The following is a 19,013-nucleotide window of genomic DNA, read 5'->3' on the forward strand; positions in this document are numbered from 1 at the left end:
TCTCAACCTCCCCTGCAGCAACCTGAGCTCGTTTCCTCTTGTCCTATCACTTGTTCCTTGGGAGCAGAGACAGACCCCCAGCTCCCTGCAGCCTCCTGTCAGGGAGTGTCACAGAGTGCTCCTGTCTGCCCTCAGCCTCCTCTTCTCCAGGCTCAACACCCCCATTCCCTCAGCCCCTCCCCAGTACCCTTGTGCTCCAGCCCCTTCCCCAGCTCTGTGCCCGGCTCTGGCCACGCTGCAGCCCCTCAAGTGTCCCTCTGGCAGTGAGGGGCCAATGATATGTCCCCGGAATTAGACTAGATGACCTCCAAAGTTCCCTTCAACCCAAACCAGTCCACAATTCTTATTCCACATGTCCTGCAGCTCTTGAAACATCATCTCTAGGACCCGATGTCCCTACAGGCCAACTTGGCCACCTAATTGAAACCAGTCCCTCGAGGCATGGGGCTGCAGGTGGGCTGTGGGAAGTGCCAGGAGGTAGATCAGACACTTTAAATACCGGAGGCCGACCAGGTCCTGTAACAGCTCGGGTCCTGTAACACCTCAGGGGCAGTGGGGAGGCCTCAGCGCTGAGAAGTGAAGAAGACGGGCTCGCTTTGAGGTAGGCATAAGCCACAATTAGGCTGAAACTCATAATTAAATGGCTAAATAAAGCGCCTCAGCAAAGCGCGACTCCGCGCTCGGGTACCCGGCGGCGGCCCGGGCATCCCGCGGCCTTGGCGGGGCGGGCCGGCTGGGGCCGCGCCCCCGGCAGCGTCACGGCGAAGGGCCGGGCCGGGCCGCCGGGCCGCGGCGGGGAGCGGGAGGAGGCGCCGAGGAGCCGGGCGATGGTGGGGATCCCGAGCGGCTGCCAGTGTAAGAGCCGCGGCGTGGGGGGGAGGCGCCGGCCCCGCTAGGCGCCGCTCGGCCGGGGGCGAAGGGCCTAGCGGGGCCGGGACCGGGCGGCGGCGGCGGGGACGCCTCGGCCTGCTCGGGCCTGGGGCGGCGAGGGGCGGCACGGCCGGGGGGGAGCGGAGGCAGCACCGGTGCCGGCCCCGCCGCCGGGCTCAGCCCCCCGGGGCTGCCCAGCCGTGCCGGGCCCGGCCGGGGCTGCGGGCAGCGCTGCTGCGCCCTGCTCGGCTCGTCCCGCCGCGCACAGAAACGTGTGGCGTTTGGTTCGCGTGTGTTCCGCGGCTCGTGGCCCGCGAGTGCCGGATCCGCCGTGGGGACCCCCAGGCTGCCAAACCAGCCCAGCAGCAGCCCCGCGGGACGGCTCGCGGCGTCCAGTTTGAATTCCCAGGCGGGCTGGGGGCCGGGGCCGGCGCAGGGCGGCGCGGGGCGGGCAGCGGCACAGCTGCCGGCCGCGGCCCCGCTCCCCCGCGCTCGCACAGGGGCAGCGGCCAGACCCACACCGTGTGCGCAGACGGCAGCGACCGAGCATGGGTGTGAAGCATCGGTTGCGGCATCCTTTGCTGCTTGGGGTTGGGAAGGTGAATAACTGGAGCTCCGTTTTCATTAGTTTCTCAAGACAGGACGCTTGTTTCCAGCAGAGCTGTGCTCTCTGAAAGTGGTGAGGTCGGCAGGAGAGCAGGGATTTGCCAGGGATAGGCATAGACGGTTATTTAGCCTGTGCTTCTCACCATATTAACTTCCTGATCGTTTTTCTCATCTATGGATGTGCACACAGCATTTGTTTATCCAGTTGGAAATGGCCTGTGAGCTATCCTGGGATGAGGTGCAAAGGGCCAGACAGAGCCGTGATGGAGGGATGTCCAGGCTGGCAGCCTGGAGGGGCCACTTACACACAGGCTGGATCACAGCCTTGGGGCAACTCTGGATAAGTCATAGTTCAGTGAAGGGAGAAGAGCAGTTAAAAGTACATCCCAAAGCTCAGAGGAAATGAGGGAATTTTAAAATGAAGTGTGATTGCTGATAGGGCACCAATGTAAAGATAGATGCTGACCCTAATGTGGAAACCACTCTGAAAGCTGCCTTTCAGACACGGAGAAGGAATTACAGTGACAGAAATTGCAGAGGGTGGGTGAATACTTTATCATGTTGCTTAGTGAATGTGTGTGGAGATGTTTGAAGAGAGGTTATTATCCTTTAAGGCAGTTACAAATACTAATCTGTCAAAGCACATGGGCCTGAAACAGCCAGTAGCCCAAGTGGCTGGGCTGGAGGAGGCACAGTGGTGAGCACTCCACATAAACATTGTGTGGGTGTGCAGGACCCTGCTGCCTGGGTGACAGGCTCCTAACCTCGCTGCCAGGGACGGCTCTTCATTTTGCTTATGTTGAAGAAAAGGCCTCACAGGAGGAGCTTGGGTTAGGTAACGTTTTTACCTTATTGTCCAAAACCTCTGTGCCTGGTCTCCTTTCTCCAAGCTCCCTTTGCTGTCACCGTGGAGAAACAGGTGCTCCTGATCTTACCAATGTTGGACACCTCTCTCTAGATGAGATGAATTATGTGCTGGAGGTGCCTGGGCTTTGTTATTGACTGTGAGTCCAAGGATGATAGCTGTTTTGGGCTTTGGTGATGGGGAGTTAGATGAAACAAATCCCACTTGGTGTGTCTGCTCATCGTTCAGTTTGGTGGTGGTGCATGCAGAGAGTCTGGTAGATTCCCCATCTTCCTTAAACTGAAGTATAAATAGTATATGTAAGTGTATGGAGTATTTATAGACACCCAGTTGTGTAATATTGAACTTCTTCTAAGATTTTTGGCTTCCCATCTGGGTCCTGTTGGCAGAACCAAGTCAGGAAGTGATTGCATTGACCTTACGCCAGCAGGAACTGAACGGCACTAGCTGCTGGCAAGAGGGTGACTGGCATCTGGGATGCTTTGGGTGACTGGACAGCATAGTTTCTTACACACCTTTAATATGCCTGAGGCTCAGCATTCTCAGTGAAGTGGGAATGATAACCCTGGTGAGCCATGCAGCTGGTTTATAAGTACACACAGGTAAGGATGTCCTGTTAATGCCAGGTATTGAACAGGCTGAATGCTGGCACATCACTTAGTTCTTGGGCCTAATGTCTGCCCAGGAATGCTGTTGGGTTTTATCTTTGGTCTCAAGGAATTGAATAATTAATTGTTATAAGCACAAGTTCTGTGCATAGCATTGGTTATCAGCCCAGGGGCTTCTGCTGTGTTGCAAATACAGTTAGTTACTGGCAACCTCAGGAGGTTGCTTGATTTCTTTGGGTGTCTATTAGAGAAGTGATTTGGTGTTAAACTAAGGATCCAGAAAGAAAGAAGAAACGTGGGACTGCTCTGAAGCTTTGGGATGTCCCATATTAATTTAAGGCACATACTGACCCCCTCATGAACATGATTTTATTATGTGGATGTTTCCAGCAGGAAGGAATTAAAATGGATCTTTCAGGGACTTAATCTTGATTTTCATAGGCTGTAAAATAAAAGGCTTAAGGTGTTACTCTTCCCTTGCACCGGTGTTTGAGAGAGTGAAATAAACTGACTTTTTAAAGCAACCAGAGAAAATAAAAAGAGTTTTTTAATTTGCATCTTCTCTGAGGATAAAAATGAGCATGCATATCAGGCAGAGCTCATGTAGTTGACTCTCAAAAGCAGGACTGGAGTGGAGTGGTGAGCTCAGTAAGCTTTCCATTGGCCTGAGCTGCCAAAGCTTCACAGCTCCCTCACAATGATGCCATAAACCACTGGAGAGGGGAAGAGGACTGCTTGGGTTTCCCTTTTGCTGGCAAGAACCAGAGGTAAACTCTTTGATTTCAGAAGAAGGATGTGGCTGTAAAACTCACAAAGGTGAGAAGTGAATCTGTCTCTCCCCCCCTGATTTAGAAATTCCTGGAGGCAGTGCTTCCACCCAGACAGGCAATTCACTTGACACTCCTCCAGACCAAAACCCACTTTCCTGTAGGCATTTGCCCGTCCAGTCTCTGGGGCAGAAAACTTCTCTTATGTCCCTGTCACCTTCCCATCCCTCCCTGCCATGTCCCACATGTGTGCACACCCTTGTTTGATTCAGCTGCAGAGGTGTCATGGACAGCATTTTGGCTGTATCTGTGCACTGCAGGTTAATGAGCCCTGACATTGGAGCTCAGCTAAAACATTGTTTACTCCATAGCATGTTCCTCTAGTAGTAACTTATCTGGCAATTGGACTTTGAAGTCAAAATCTGCAGATATACTTTCCTTCAAGATGTGCTTTGCAGTCTTGGTATAATTTAAAGGATCAGACTATTTAGGTAGGGATTTTCTCCAGTGTAGATTTATGTTGGTATTTAAGACAGTAGTTGATCATAGCCCTCAGCTCTTGGTTCCAAAAGATAAGTGGCATGCTATTGTCTTGACTTTGGGTCCATAGGTAACATTTTGAAGCTTTTTGAAATATTACAGGATTCTCTCATTACAGGTGTGGTTTGGGATGTGGTTTGTAGCGTGGCCATTAGAAACGTGGATATCCTCAAATACTGAAATAGACAGGCAAATACTTGGTGAATGCTTGCAGAGTGACTGCTGCTTTTCTCTGAGTGGACTTGGTAGGCACACCAGTTTGTTTGCATCAATACCAGCTTTTCCCTGAACTAAATGCATCTGTATTTTTTAATCTTTGTGATCTCTCAGGAGTTGGTCTGTCACTCCCTAGTAGTGCATTTAATTGCTGTAGCAGCAAGTTCCTCCAAATGTATCACCTGGGATGCTCCCACCTGGCCTTTGTGTGCAGTTTATCATGCCATCTCTGACAGAAGGCAACAGGAGGAGGAGAAAGAGGTATGAAATCCTAAAGGAAAGAAAACCAGGAGGCTGTATGTAGTTGGTGTTTGTGGAAGCATGGTTTGGGACTGGTGAAGGATGGTTGGGTAGAGCAGTCACTGGCACCAGTGGGACTGGGGTGGTGGCAAGAGCAGCTCACCAGTGCTTTGTAGCCTACCCAAGGACTCTCACTGGTGCCCACCTGGCTAGCAAAGACTCTTCAGATGCCTTATCAGGAGTGGTGAACACACAAATCCTTAGCCTATTAACTCATTACATACGATTTGTCGCCCTTCACTAGCAAATATTTGCTGCATCCTGCCTGCAGAGTCCTTGTTGGTGGCTACAGCTGTATGATCCCACTCCCGCGTGCTCCGGGGCAGTCGGATACTCGTGGCTGGCTGCTTAAAGCACAGTCAGCTTTCTTTTCTTAACGTGAGTAGTGTGGGGGACAGTATTTGGTGGCTGTGTTCTTGGGAGCAAACAATTCGGTGGGTTTCAGTTAAGCAGAAGCTTAATTAAGGATGGGAATATCTCAGCCTGCAGCATTTCCAGGTGCAGATGAGATTAATTTGCTTATCTTAAGAGATGGCAGGTAATTGCAAGTGCAGGGGAGGTACTGTAGTCAGGATGTTAAAACACAAAGAAGTCAAACGGCTCGCATGTTCCTCCCCCGCTGTGCAAGCTCTTTTGCATTAAAACACCCCGTCTAGCAGATCTGCAGGCAGGAGTCTTCTCTCCTGATTAGGTTTGGTGGGGGCCAAGAAGCCAACTGACGAATTGCGACTGTAAAGTGCTGAACTGAAAGGAAACGGAAAAAAAAAACCCAAACCTCTTCCAAACATTTGCCGCGTCTGTGGGTCTGTAACGGGGTTTATCTTCTGACATCATTAGGATCTCTGACATTTCCAGCTTAGAAACAATAACTCGCCTTATCCGTTGTCATGTTTTTCTAATTAAAGACAAAGCTTGGTAAATATTTTTTAAATGATTGAATTTCCCAAGTATGGAAACCACATGTGGGGAGTCGGGCTGGCTGCACCCAGCGCCTCTTCCCACCGTGGCCCTCGGAGCACGCGAGTGCAAATGCAGATTTAGAGCTGTGGGTGACAGGTTTATCTGGGATGACTGGCAAGGATTTATAAAGCAGGAGGGGATTTGCTCTGCTCTCCCTCCCTCCTCCTCCCCCTCCTCTCCCCCCTACCCCGACCCCTGTCTCAGCAATAGGAAATTGGGATCACATTAAACCCTAATTGGTTTGGCTCCAGCGCTAGTTCGGTGGCTGCCAAATAGTTAATTTATTGCGTGAGAGTTTGGCCATGTGTTGAGAGGCAAATTTGCTTGAAGCAAGGGATCTTTGTAAACTGTACATCCATTGCAGTGCCAGGTCCTGTTTACCGTGGCAGGAGGGGCTTTCTCTCCCCATCCTTCCAGGACGGCGCGGGGGGCTCCTGCTGCGGGTGGCCACCCTGCCCTCCTCACTCCCCAGCCCAAATGCTTTCAGGAATCTTTGCTTAAATGAGCTCAAAGTGGTTTTAGCTGGACTTGGCTATCAGTGTTTGGAAACTGCCAGCTAGATAAGACGTGAGAGGCTCTCAAGAGAATAAATGCATCTGTTTGGGAGATAACAGCAGGCCTGGGCTGTCACCGTGGAGAGGGGCCAGGTGGGGAGTCCCCAGGGGTGGCAAGATGGCTTTTCCTGCGTGATGTGAGCAGGGGTGAGCGGGAAGCAGACATATCTGGCTGGCTTCCTGTGGCCCTGCAGAAGCTTTCCTTGTTCCTGTCCTCCTCCACGAGGTCAGTGGCTGTCGGGACATTCTGGATTTGTTGTTGCTTGCTGTTGGATCCCAGGCATCTAGTTGTGTTTGGCTGCCATGAGGGTTTCTGGAGGCTGGGCTCCAGCGGAAGGCTTGCATGGGCTTGCAGGACAAGCAGCCTTCACATAGGCCATTGCCATCACTGCATCCACTGGCACTTGAAAGGGAGTTATTTGGATTAAAGAGGATGCTGCGGCCTGAGTTAAAGACTGTCACTGCTAGCATGGCTCCAGTGGTGGAGAACGGTTTGAAAGAGGCTGTGTGAGGAATAAATCCGCGTCTGTGGCATTTTCTTTCATTTCTCACTGAGTTAAATAACCAAGTTGGTGTTGGGGAGCTGCTTCCAGCTCCCAGGCAACAGAATTATTACCGCCGTGCTCAGCAGCACCCTTTCTGTGTCAGCTGCTCTTTCCATTGTGAACTTGATACCTGAAGGCTCAATATTGTGACCCTTTAATTTTCAGCTGCTAAACTGTACCGTGTGAGTTGGCTAAAAGGGAAGAGCTCAGAGGGGAATTTGACATAGTTATGCAGTGGGAGCAGTGTATTTCTTTGGGTGTTTCTTAAGTGCTGAGTGTTTAGGAGAAATGGATAGGTAGGAGCAATGCACTCCTAGCAATACTTTTCCTTCTGTGGCTCTTGTTTCCTGGGATGTAATAAAATCCATTAAGTTCTATTTGTGATCCAAGGCCCAATATAGTAATAGTTTTATTTGGATAATTGTGGCTGTTCTACCAATAATCAGAATACTGAACACTTCCAGGCTCACTGTAAAACCCAGGCTGTGTGTTGAAGAGGGTACAGGCTTGGCACAGCTAAATTTTAGCCTCTGTTTTTCTGAGGAGTCACAGAGACATCAGTTCAACAACAAAAACCCCCCTGTATTCAGCTGAGCATCTTTGCAGGGAGGCAGCTCCTGCCCACGGCTGCTGCGCTGGGAGTGTGCTGCCCTGGTTTTGCCCGGCGTGTCATGGAGGTGCTCAGAGGGTTAGACAGGCAAAAAGGAGACAAATTGGACAGGTATGGGAGCTAAACAGTGATGGTTTGGTTTGGAAAGCATCATTTCATCCCAAGGTCTGAAGGCAGGTTAAACATTCATCAGGGAGCCACTCCCCTCTTGTGTATCTCCTGCTTAGTTTGAAATGCAGCCATTTCTGGGATGATTACTTTAAAGTACAGTGTACTTCCACCACTTTTGGCAGCAAAGCAGGAGGAATACTGTGCTCCATCGCCAGACAAAATAGAAATCAACAACTGGGATTTTTCTCCACGAGCAGATCTATCTCCTCTGCCATTAAATCCCAGCTGGATGGAAGCCGTGTGCCCGCTTTGCTTTGGCGATGCGAGCGTGGTGTTCTGCAGCACACAGCCCATCTTCACACCAAGATTTAAAGCAGAAAATTCCAGCCAGAATTTCTTTCTAGCTCTTTGCTTTCCTTCTGCTGTTTGCTTCCCTCTTCGCATGACAGATGCGACTGGATCACCTTCCCCTGGTGAGTAACGGTACAAGCCGTGCTTTACGTTGGGCTGAGAAACTCTGTCATCTTCAGGAATGTTCTTTCAGAGATGCATTCCCACTGCTAAGCCATTGCAGGTCAGGCAGCACTGAAAAACTCTCAAGCCTAGCTTTGACATGACTTGTGTCAGCCTAAACACCTGCCTCCTGTTTGAGCCTGGGCACGTACTTGAGGCCATAGCAGGCTCGTGCCACGGTTGAGTGCATGTACGAGCTGGTGCACCTGGGTTTATAGCTTTTTGTGCATTCTCTACTCTCTCCTTCCTCTCTTTTCATAGGTGGAAGTTGTATTAAACTTGATGTTTAATACAACATGGAAGCCATCTGCTTCCCAGGACCAAATATTTTTTGGGGCCAGAAGATCTCCTTAAAGGTGGAGAGAGAAGGCAGTAAAACTGGAAGGTGGTTTCCAGAAAAAAACCCCACAACTAGCAATCAAGTAGCAAATTGATGGGAACCACAAAGCATACTAGTTTAGCAGATCTGAAAGGGCATCCCAGGGAGCTTTGTGGAGATGGAGAGCTCCAAATCAGGGCTTTGGGATGGAGAAGCACAGAGGCAGGAACAGATCATTAACCTGTCTTCTGCTGTCATTCATTTCTCCAGCCTCTCCAGCCAAGCCACCCCACATCTGTAAAGGTGTACAGACCATGGGGTAGCAGAGAGTACAACTCATCATCGTGAGGACAGAATTTTTGGTGGATTGTCTGTATCCATTTACTGCCATTCACCTACTCCTCTGCTGCAGAAGCTCTGGCTCCAGGTTACAGCCCTTAGTCCACACAAGTCTTCTTATTCTAAAATACACTGGTCAGTGTCTTTTTTTTCCTACAGGGGATGATTTTTAACATGAGAGTGTGGTCTGCCCTCTGTATCTACCTATGCTGGGCACCTAGAATTTAATTTGATATGCCCTTCTTGGGAAGAATCTTGGACAGCAGCAGATACCCCTCTATTGGAAAGCCTATTGATGAGGACCTTGCAAAGGGAGCAGCAGAGGCAACCTGTGCCTGCTTTGCCTTCAGCATTGCCATCCCTGCTGTCCATATCTAACAGCACTTGCTGGCCTTGAACTAGACTGTGATGCTCCAGAAATGTTGACAGACTCTTGTCTGTCCTTTGTTCTTAAATATAATTATCTCATGGAACAAACCTTTCCCCCTCCCCCCTGCTGTGTAGTATTGATTTTAGCAAGAGGGAAAATAAAACCTCTTTGTGCAGGTGAATGGGTAAAGGACTGTCAGAGCACACAGACTGCTGGGCAGGTGACTGTTAGATGTTTCTTGATTTGCCTGCTACCAGTTTTATTTAAATGTTAAGCATTTGGTCACTGCAGCTACCATGTTCATCAGGTTTCATTTCCCATTTAATAATCACAGCAGTTTCCCTTGAGCCCTGTACCTCTAATTAAGAAAACTAAGATTGATATCAAGTTAATGGAATGAAATTTGTTATATTCTTATGGTAAAATATGGTCACAAAAAGTATATTTGTAGACTTGGTCTGTTTACCATGTGTCCTGTCTCCCTTGACCTTCTGTCCCTACTGATATTCAGAGACCAGGGTCTGCTCTGTGCAGAAGTGCTTGCCTTGAGTCTCACAGATACTGTGCATGGTAGTTCAGCTGGCATAGGATTTCTGCTTTCCCTTTTGCATGTGTCAGTAAGGATTGCCTCAGTTCCCACCAGCTCTTGGTGATGGAAGGTGGCCCAAGAAGCCCTGGAGAGCCTGGCAGCACTCCATGGAGCTGATCCTGCTTCAGATGGACTCTGGGAAGACGTGTCTTAGTCAGCATCCAGGCTCTGCAAACCCCATTCTGTGAAAGCCCCATGTTATTTCAGGAATGTTTCCTGCGCTCAGTGATGTGTGAGTGAGCCGTGTCAGGAAACCCCACTGCAGGGGCAGCTCCCTGTGCTGGACTGTACTGGTACCAAGATGCCTCCCCATATATCATTGGTCACCCCACTCTGCCCTGCACAGAACCTCCCTCATTAGGATTTTGCAGCAATTTGCTGCTTCTGCTCCTTTGTGCTGTTTTTACAGCTTGGGTTGGCCCTTCCAGTGTGAAGGCCAGAGGAATGCCAGTTCTCCAGACAGCTCCAAAGGAAAGCAAAAAAAACCCAGATGGGGTGAGCAGCAGTGACACGTGTGGGCTTGTTCAGGTGACCCCTGTGTGGTGGTTTGGAACAGGGTAGGGTTAATTTTCTTAATAGTAGCTGGTGTACTAGTGTATTGTGGAGAGAACAACCTGCTGGAGAGCAGCTCCAGGAGAGGGACCTGGGACTGCTGGTGAGCCAGCAATGTGCCCTCGTGGGCAAGAAGGCCAATGGCATCTTGGGAGGCATTAGCAGGTCAAGGGAGGTTCTCCTCCCCCTCTACTCTGCCCAGGTGAGGCTCATCTGGAGTCCTGTGTCCAGTTCTGGGCTCCCCAGCTGCAGAGAGACGGGGAACTGCTGCACAGAGGGCCACCAAGCTGCTGAGGGGATGGAACATGTGTGTGTGGAAGAAAGGCTACAGGGCCTGAGGCTGTTCAGCCTGGAGAAGAGAAGGCTGAGGGGGTGATCTCACTAACACAAGTGCTGAAAAGGTGTTTGTCAAGAGGATGGGGTGCCACCTTTTTTTCCTGTTGTCTCAAGTGACAGGACAAAGGGTAATGGACACAAGCTGGAACACAAAAAGTTCCACTTAAGGAAAAATTACTGTGAGGGTGAGGGAGCCCTGGCCCAGGCTGCCCAGGGAGGGTGTGGAGGCTCCTTCTCAGAAGGTTTCCAAACGCACCTGGACACGTTCCTTTGCCCCCTGATTGAGGGGAACCTGCTTCAGCAGGGGGTTGGGCTGGATGAGCACTGCAGGGCCCTTCCAACCCCACCATTCTGGGGTTCTGTGATACAGAGCTCTGTTTTGCATTTGTGCTGGAAACAGTATTGATAAGCCAGGGCTGTGTTTGTTGTTGCTGAGCTGGGCTTACACTGAGTCAAGGCCTTTTCTGCTCCTCAGCCCACCCCACCAGTGAGTAGCTGAGGGGCACAAGTTGCTGGGAGGGGACACAGCCGGGACAGCCGACCCCAACTGACCCCAGGGATATCCCAGACCAGGGGACATCATGCTCAGCATGTAAAACTGGGGAAGAGGAAGGAATGGGAAGGACATTTGGAGTGTCAATGTTTGTCTTCCCATGTCACTGTTATATGGGATGGAGCTCTGCTGTCCTGGGGATGATTGAACACCTGCCTGCCCATGGCAGGTGGTGAATTCTTTGCTTTGTGGCTTTTGCTTGCCCTATTCAACTGTGCTTGTTTCCACCCACAAATTTTCTCACTTTTTCTATTCCCTTCCCTATCGCACTGGTGGGGAGCAAGCGAGGGGCTGTATGTGGCTTGGTTGCCAGATGGGGTTAAGCTGTGACAACATGCAGTAGCCTTCTCTCTGCTGACTCTGCTTCTCCAGCATGGGGTGAACAACTGAGGTGAGGATGAGCCAAGGGACAGATGTGCCTGTGTACAGTCACCAACTACCGTCCGAACGGCTGTGCTTCTCCAGGGGGCAGCTTACTGAATTGAGATGCACCTCATCACACCTGTTTTATAACACAGAAGCAAAATATTCAGGGCATCTGAAGAGTTTATGCCCTGGAAAACAAATTCTGGCAGTGGGAACGTGAGTTTCCATCTCATTAAGCTGTTGGCAAAGCTCTGGTAATTCCAGTCACTGATACAGTGCAGGAGTTATCCCTCACCACGACTGGTTGTGTCAGGTCAGAGCATCGCTGTTTTTTCTCAGCCGTTGCATGTTTATTCTTGAGGGTGAAAGAAAGTGTTGAAATGTCAATTCATTGGCATTTCTCTGGTGCCAGAGCAAGGTCATATCAGGTCAAAAAACAAGTGTCTGAGGATTTCGGAACGATGAACATAAAGTGGGCTTCTGCACCTAAGTTACAATGAGGGATTGCTTTCAAACCTGATGGGGTTTTTTTCTCATGCAAAACCTAGAACCAGTTCTCAGTTTTGCAGAGATTTGAAGATTCAGCTTGGAGGTCACCAGCTCAGCTGCAGCCCAGCTTGGCTTTGACAAAGTTACTGCCTTGTCACACCTATTTGTTGGTCTGTGTGAAATCAGGTGGGGGTTTTGCTCTGCCTTCTCTGGGACAGGTCACAGCTCTACTACGGCTGGTCTCATTATGGGCATGCAAGAGCTAGAGATGGAGCTGGATGAGCTGGAGATTGTCTTCTGGCTCCTCCAGCAGGCAGGGGATGAGGCATTTTGTGGAAGGGGTGGCAGGCAGATGTGGATAGGCATGGGAAATATGCCTCCAGTGCTGTTACAGATTTTTACGGTGTCTTGCAAAGAAGAAAGAGCTGTCTGCTCTCCTGCTTCGTGTTACGTTACACAACTTGAGACAGGCGCATACAGAATTCATTTTGGAGGTCCATCATCCTGTCTCAGAGACCAAGGAATGTTTTAGTAGGGCTTTTATAAAATCTGTATGCTTTATCAAAGGTTCCATTGTTTCCTCATTAAAGCAGGATTATCCCTCTGGGATTAGCTGTTCTGCATGGGTCAAGAGGACAGCCACACTCCATTTTCACAGTAAACTTCTGCCTGCCTGCAGAGCTGTTCTGTGAAACTGCCGAGGCAAGTGGGAGACTGAGTACTCACGAGACACAAGGATGCAGGTGCTCGGAAACAGGGCCCAAGAGGAACTTTTACAAATGCTCATTTGATGGACTTGACTCTTGAACACATGGAAGAATTTTAGTGGGCTGCACCTCCAGCGCTTCTTATTGTTCAGACATCCCATCTGAGACTCCTGGCGTTAAACAGCCTCTGTCATCGGTGCAACTTGCAGCTTTTCCATCTGCTGAAACAAGCAGGCAGGAACACCTTTTAATTTGCACAAGGATCTTCTATAGTCAGTACAACTTGACCTCACAGGCTTTCCTGAACTAACTCCTGTCAGTTTGGCTTTGCAAGATCTGTTTTTTTTGCTCCTAAATTAGCTCCCTTCTTCCAAAAGTGTATCGCATCTCATGGATTATTTTCTTCCCATGTGCCTATGATTCTGAAGTAGGTTTGAGTCATCTAAAAGTCACTGCCAAGTAACAGATAGCTTCTTTTACTGATGCTGTAGTGTCCAGATGTTTGGAACCTATTGGGACGTGGTTTTGTTTGAGTTTTTTCAAGTGCCCTATCTGTCTCCACAGTTTGTAGTCACATAGTTGCATACTCCCGTGTTCCCAATGTAAATATTGTTATTGCTGAACAAGACTTGCAGGAAAATGGTGAAAAGAAATGCTGAAGCCGCACTGCTAATCAGGTAGATGTATTACACTGCTGTTTAGTTGTAAGAGGTCTCCAAGAAGAAGAATGAACTCTTGGACTAGAAGCCTGCTCAGACTGCAGTATTAACTAGAAGAGAGGTGTTACTTGAAATGGCTGCTGTAAAAAATCCCTCAGAAGATGGATTTAATACTTCTCTTGCTCTGCTCATAATGACATTCCCTAGAGGATATGTCTTTGTCATCTAATTTTCTAGATCAGCAGAGAAGTAAAATTCAAAGTACTCATGCTTCAGCTTTGAGCACTGGGTCAAACACAAGCAGCTATAACAGCATGGGTGGTCTACCTTCCCCTGCACTAGCTGAGCATCCTGCGAGCCTGGCTGCCACTCGTGGCACTCATGGTGGTGGCTGTGCTGGGCTGCAGTGGTGCTGGAGAGGCTGCAGCATGCTGTGTTCCTGCCTGTCCTGGCTGGGCTGACACACACCAGCAGCCCTGGCTGGGTTGGTGCAGCCCAAAGCTGTTGTGTGAGGAGTGCAACTGGTGGTAAGCGTGTGAGTGTTGGGGCATTTGGTGGTAGTCTACAGCTGAGAGTAGGGCTGGTGGTGTGTCTGTCAGTCATTGCCTCCACCTTACTTGAGGTCTTTTTGTGGTAGCCAGTGAGTTGAAAGCTGACTGTGGTCATTAGCTGTATGTAAATGAGTTGTGCTGAACTCAGAACTCAGCATCCAGGACTGCAGGTTGCTTGAGCTCAAAGCAGCCAGGTTAGTAACCACACACACAGCACTTATGACCCAGGCACTGATTTGGCCTTAAGCAGTGCAGGAGGTGCTCTAAATCCAATCTCCATGGCACAGGGCAGGGCTGCAGCCAGGGAGTTGCCTATTCCTGCAGCTGCTCCATCTGCAGAAGGTGGAGGAGATGGTCTGGGTGCTCAGCACATGTGGCTGGGAAGGGCTGGGAGCAGCCCCACACTGTGCTGCCTCACCTGGGCACAGCACACCCAGAGCAGCATCACCAGCAGCACAGCTTCATCTCAGCCACAGCTCTGGGTAGGAGTAATGAAATGAAGAGGAAGTAAATGTACTCTTGAGTGGGTTATGGGTGTTTTTTCTCAGTCCAGAGCCAAATAAAATTATCTGTTTCCAGAATGCTGGCTCTTAACCACCTGTGCCATCAAATCCAACCCCACTTTGGAGAAGCATTGCTGATGAATATCTTTTTTTCATCTCCTACTCCAGGTTTTTATAATTGTTTATAAATTAAGATGCTTCTTTCTTCATCTTCTTTCCCCTGAGAGCTTTTCTAATGTTTTTTTTTTTTTTTAAACTCATAGTGTAGCAAATCAAGACTTTGACAGCTGTTGAAGTTTCAAGATTAGTAAGTCTGAGTTTTGGATTGAAGGTGATTTTTGGCCTCTTCCTTTTTCCCCTACGTGCATGTTAATTAATTTGAACACACAGACATTTGATGACTCCTAGCTCTTGACAGTTACCTGAACATACATCCAGTGCATGGGGTGGAAGACTTCTCGCTTCTTGATGTGATGCTCTCAACAAATGCTCCTTTCAGACTATTGAAAAACCTCTCTGAACTGTCTCGTTTTTCAGCTTCTTGCTTACCAAGTTTGTGGGAGCAGGCAAAGGCAGGGGGTGCTGGGTGTGCCCAAAGCAAAGCTCACTCTGCTCGCCCCACAGCCTGGGGGAGCTTGCCAAGAGGAGCACAAAGCACAGGCAGATCCCCCTGGCTCCTACATAGGAGTGTTAAGGGATCTGATGGCTCATGTCCCCTTGCCTGGGGATGATGTCATGTGGATGTGAAATGCTCAGATGCAGGCAAGGCAGCTCCTTGGTCATGGAGTGTTTCTTTCTAAGCACTTGGGGTGGAAAAATAAGTTTTAGGACCTTAACATGACTCCTCCATCTCTGACTCTGTTGGAGTTTTGTTGTTAGTGCTGCAGGGTTGATGGGGAAAGAGCTCAGATGCTCAGGGAGTGAGCAGAGATGTGCATGTCTGGGTGAGGTGGGTCACACTAATGTGTGCAGGGGCAGCTATGGCTGAACATGTTGGGTACAGTATAGTGTGGCGGTGGAGGGAGCTGATGCCTCCAGCAGTTAGGGGCTTGCTCTTTAGCTGGCTTGATCTTGAGGTTCTGCATGTTAAATCCTGAAAGCTTTCAAGGGTGGGTGGGTTGGGTGCCTGCTCAGCTTGGCTTTCTTCAGCTGTTTCTCTAGGGAGAAGCTGGATATCTTTTCTTGAGACTTGATATTCTGTACCTGTTGTGTTTTGTTGAATGAGTTTCTTTTGGAAGAATCTTCTGTTTGAATCCTTCTTCTATTGAAAAATGTCCATTTGTCAGGACAGAAACTTTCCCTGGGACCAGTATGTGCTCAGGAGGTCAGGAACCAGCCTAGGCGTTCTGTAGTTCTATTTACTAAACTGTAGAACGTGGCCTAAATAAATATTTACTGGTTTGAATGTGGTTCTTTGACATCCCGGTGGAGCACTGGCTGCTTGACTTTTGGCTGTCCTGATGTCTCCTTGTTTTATGTAATATTTGAGAGAGGATTTGGGGGGTTTTGTTTGTTTTAATGACCATATGGAAGGAGAAGATTTTAAGTCTGGGGTTCACAGGATGGGACTATTTCTGTCTCCTGCTTCCTAAAGGCTGTAAATGGTGTCCTCAGCTCAAGATTTAGTGTTCAAAGTTTTACTCTGACCATGTGGCTTTTCTACATGGGGAAGTGGCTGCGGAATCCGGGTGTGGATTTGCAGCGTCGCAGCTGCGGCACTGAGGCCATCTGCAGAGCCAGGCAGGAGGCTGGAGCCTCTGCAAACCAGCCCTCTGCACTTCCCTTTCAGGAAGGCTTCAGAGAATCACAGAGAATCGTTACAGTTGGAAAAGATCTTTAGGGTCATCAAATCCAACCCCTCTCCTCACCCTGCCAAGCCCATCACTGACCCATCACAAACACAGCACCTCAGTCTTTTAGATATCTCCAGGGATGAGAACTCTTCCACCTACCTCCCTGGGCAGCCTGGGACAGGGACTGACAGTCCTCTCAGGGAAGAGTTGTTCCAGATCACCAATCTCAACCTCCCCTGGGGCAACTTGAGCCCATTTCCTCCTGTGTCATTCATTACTGGAGAGAAGAGGTGAACCCCCAGCTCCCTGCAGCCTCCAGTCAGGGAGTGTCAGAGAGTGCTCCTGTCTGCCCTCAGCCTCCTCTTCTCCAGGCTCAACACCCCCATTCCCTCAGCCCCTCCCAAGCCCCTTGTGCTCCAGCCCCTTCCCCAGCTCTGTGCCCGGCTCTGGCCACGCTGCAGCCCCTCAATGTCCCTGTGGCAGTGAGTGAGGGGTCCAACACTGAACACAGCCCTGGAGCTGCAGCCTTCCCAGGGCCCAGCACAGGGCACAATCCCTGCCCTGCTCCTGCTGCCACCCCAGTGCTGATACAAGCCAGATGCCCTTGGCTTTCTTGCCCACCTGGGCACGCTGCTGGCTGCCAGAGATCTGCTTTGTAGCTGACATGACTCTTTGAGGTTAAAGTAAGCTGCTGCTATGTATACTTTTGGGTTATGGGCTGTGGTTTTGCCCTCCCTCAGACCTCTGCGTTAGTTGGTGTCTGGAGAGAGGAGAGGGCTTGATCTAGGGTTGAGAGCAGAGGAAAAAGGGACCCTGGTGAATCCTGGCAGGTCCTGGTGACTCCAGCAGCACCACCAGACACGGTTGTGGCCCCGTGTGTGTGTGTGTGTGTGTTGGGAGGGAAGGAGCCACTTCGGTGTGACCATGGGCCAAGCTTGGCCGCAGACCCTTGGAGGAACAGTGTAATGGGAATGACAGGGGATTTGAACCAGAAGAGAAAAATTCATGTTAGTGCCTGAATATAGTTTTTCATCCTCTTAAAATTCGTCTATTTCTTTGAAGTGTGAATCCCAGATGCTACAAAAGTATTTTTCCAGACAGGGCTCTGCTGTCTTGCTGTGTATTTTCCACCAAATTGCTGAATTACTGTTTTCCTTCTGGCCTTCAGGATTTTTTTTTTTGTCATAGCTTTATCTTTTTGTCTGGATGTTTTACATGGCTAAAGCTCAGTCCTGTCTAGCATACCAATCTGAGAACTCCCACGTGAGACAGCGTCCCCACCGAGCTATTGCATAGGACAGGAATGCTGGCTTTTTTTCCTGGAAACTTGTAAACATGAACTTCCTGTTGACACGAGCTGTAAAAATCTGCAAATAGGCTCTGCTTCCGACACAAGATGTAGGTAATAAGATTTAAGGTCCTTATTCACTGTGCCTGGTCCTCCTTGAGCTGCATCCAAGCACCACAGAGGCAGTGAAAGCACAGAGGCATAGGAGGGAACCTGCTCTGCACCTCTGGAAATGAAGCTTTCCCTTTTTCCCTTTTCCTTTAGGCATCCAAATACAGATGCCATCCTAACAGAAGCCAGTTGGAGAATCTCAAAACCCTAATGGCTCTGAAATGATGCTTCATCACTTGTTTTCTCCTTTCATTTTCCCCAGCCTCTCCCACCACAGAACCAACAGTTTGGGGAAGTTCTCTCTATCCTACCTCCAAAACAGGCAGTTTTGGATAACAAGTTGGCCAATTTCATGCAGGTATTAGGAGACTTTGCATGTTACCACCCATGTAATTGAACCTTGCTGTTATTTCTACCTCCAAGAAGGGATCTGGTGGGACACACAACCCACACTAGTTGTTGGTTTTCCCCTTCTACCCTTAACATTTAGCTCTTCTGCATTTCTTGCAACCGCCTGGTCCCACATGGGGCTGTGGGCTGACCCAGTCTCCTAACTTGCTCACTCTACCTTGTGATGTGAAGCTCGAGCTAGCAAGTCATGTGCTTTATTTCCCTTCTGAGGCCAAGACAAACGTACTCAAAGCTCACTGGGGGAAGAGTCAGCAGCACACATGGAATAGCAGCTCAGTTCCGTAGGCTGGGTGTTTCTTGGAGAGTGATCCATGCTTTATTTCTGGGCAGTGGGATGTTACAGAATCACATACTCTTAAGGGTTGGAAGTAACCTTGAATCCAGCCTAACCCCCCTGCAAGAGCAGGACCACCTAGAGTAGGTCACACAGGAACTTATCCAGGTGGGTTTTGAATATCCCCAGAAGGAGACTCCACAACCTATCTGGGCAGCTCCTTCCAGTGTTCCCTCACCTCAACTGGGAAGAAATTCTTCCTTGTGTTTCTTGTTGTGTGCTTATAATGCTTGGGCATGACTGTGCTGATCTTCAGGATCAACTATTGAGGATGCTGAGGCTTCTTTGTGCTATTCAAGGGATGGAGGCAGGCAAGGGGCTTGGAAGATGGTGGAAGCAAGAAGTGGAGAAAGGGAAGCAGAAGTGTGGCCAAAAAAGAGAGATTAAGTGGTAGTGGAAAGGGAAGAAGATGATGCAAGAAAGGAGGAGTGGTTACAGGACACGGCAATGAGGAGCAACAGCCAGGATAAAAGAAAGACCTGGTGATGAAGGCTGAACTCTCTTAATAAGCATCCCATTAATTAAGACCTTCTCAGGCAGCAGCACGAGGGTGTGGATGAAGCCCAGCCCTCCTGAGCCTGACCCCAGTGCTGCTCTCTCCTTGGCCTCCTGCCCCGCAGCCTTTGGGGCTGGTGGGGAGGGCGAGAGGCACATGGGAGCGGCACATGGGAGCCCCAG

At 49.6% G+C, this 19,013-nt stretch overlaps 1 protein-coding gene across 2 annotated transcripts in view; it reads left to right on the top strand.

The window, feature by feature from the left end:
* Positions 1 to 772: 772 nt before the first annotated feature.
* The window catches only part of CBFA2T2 (CBFA2/RUNX1 partner transcriptional co-repressor 2), a 64,661-nt gene continuing 46,420 nt past the window's right edge, over positions 773 to 19,013 (top strand). For both annotated transcript variants that reach the window (XM_062008876.1, XM_062008877.1), the window contains exon 1: positions 773 to 855. In XM_062008876.1, the coding sequence (XP_061864860.1) occupies positions 828 to 855 (28 nt within the window). In that variant the 5' untranslated portion in view covers positions 773 to 827. The remainder of the gene's footprint in view (positions 856 to 19,013) is intronic.

This window comes from Colius striatus, chromosome 16 (genome assembly GCF_028858725.1).
Source record: "Colius striatus isolate bColStr4 chromosome 16, bColStr4.1.hap1, whole genome shotgun sequence".
Lineage (NCBI taxonomy): Eukaryota > Metazoa > Chordata > Aves > Coliiformes > Coliidae > Colius > Colius striatus.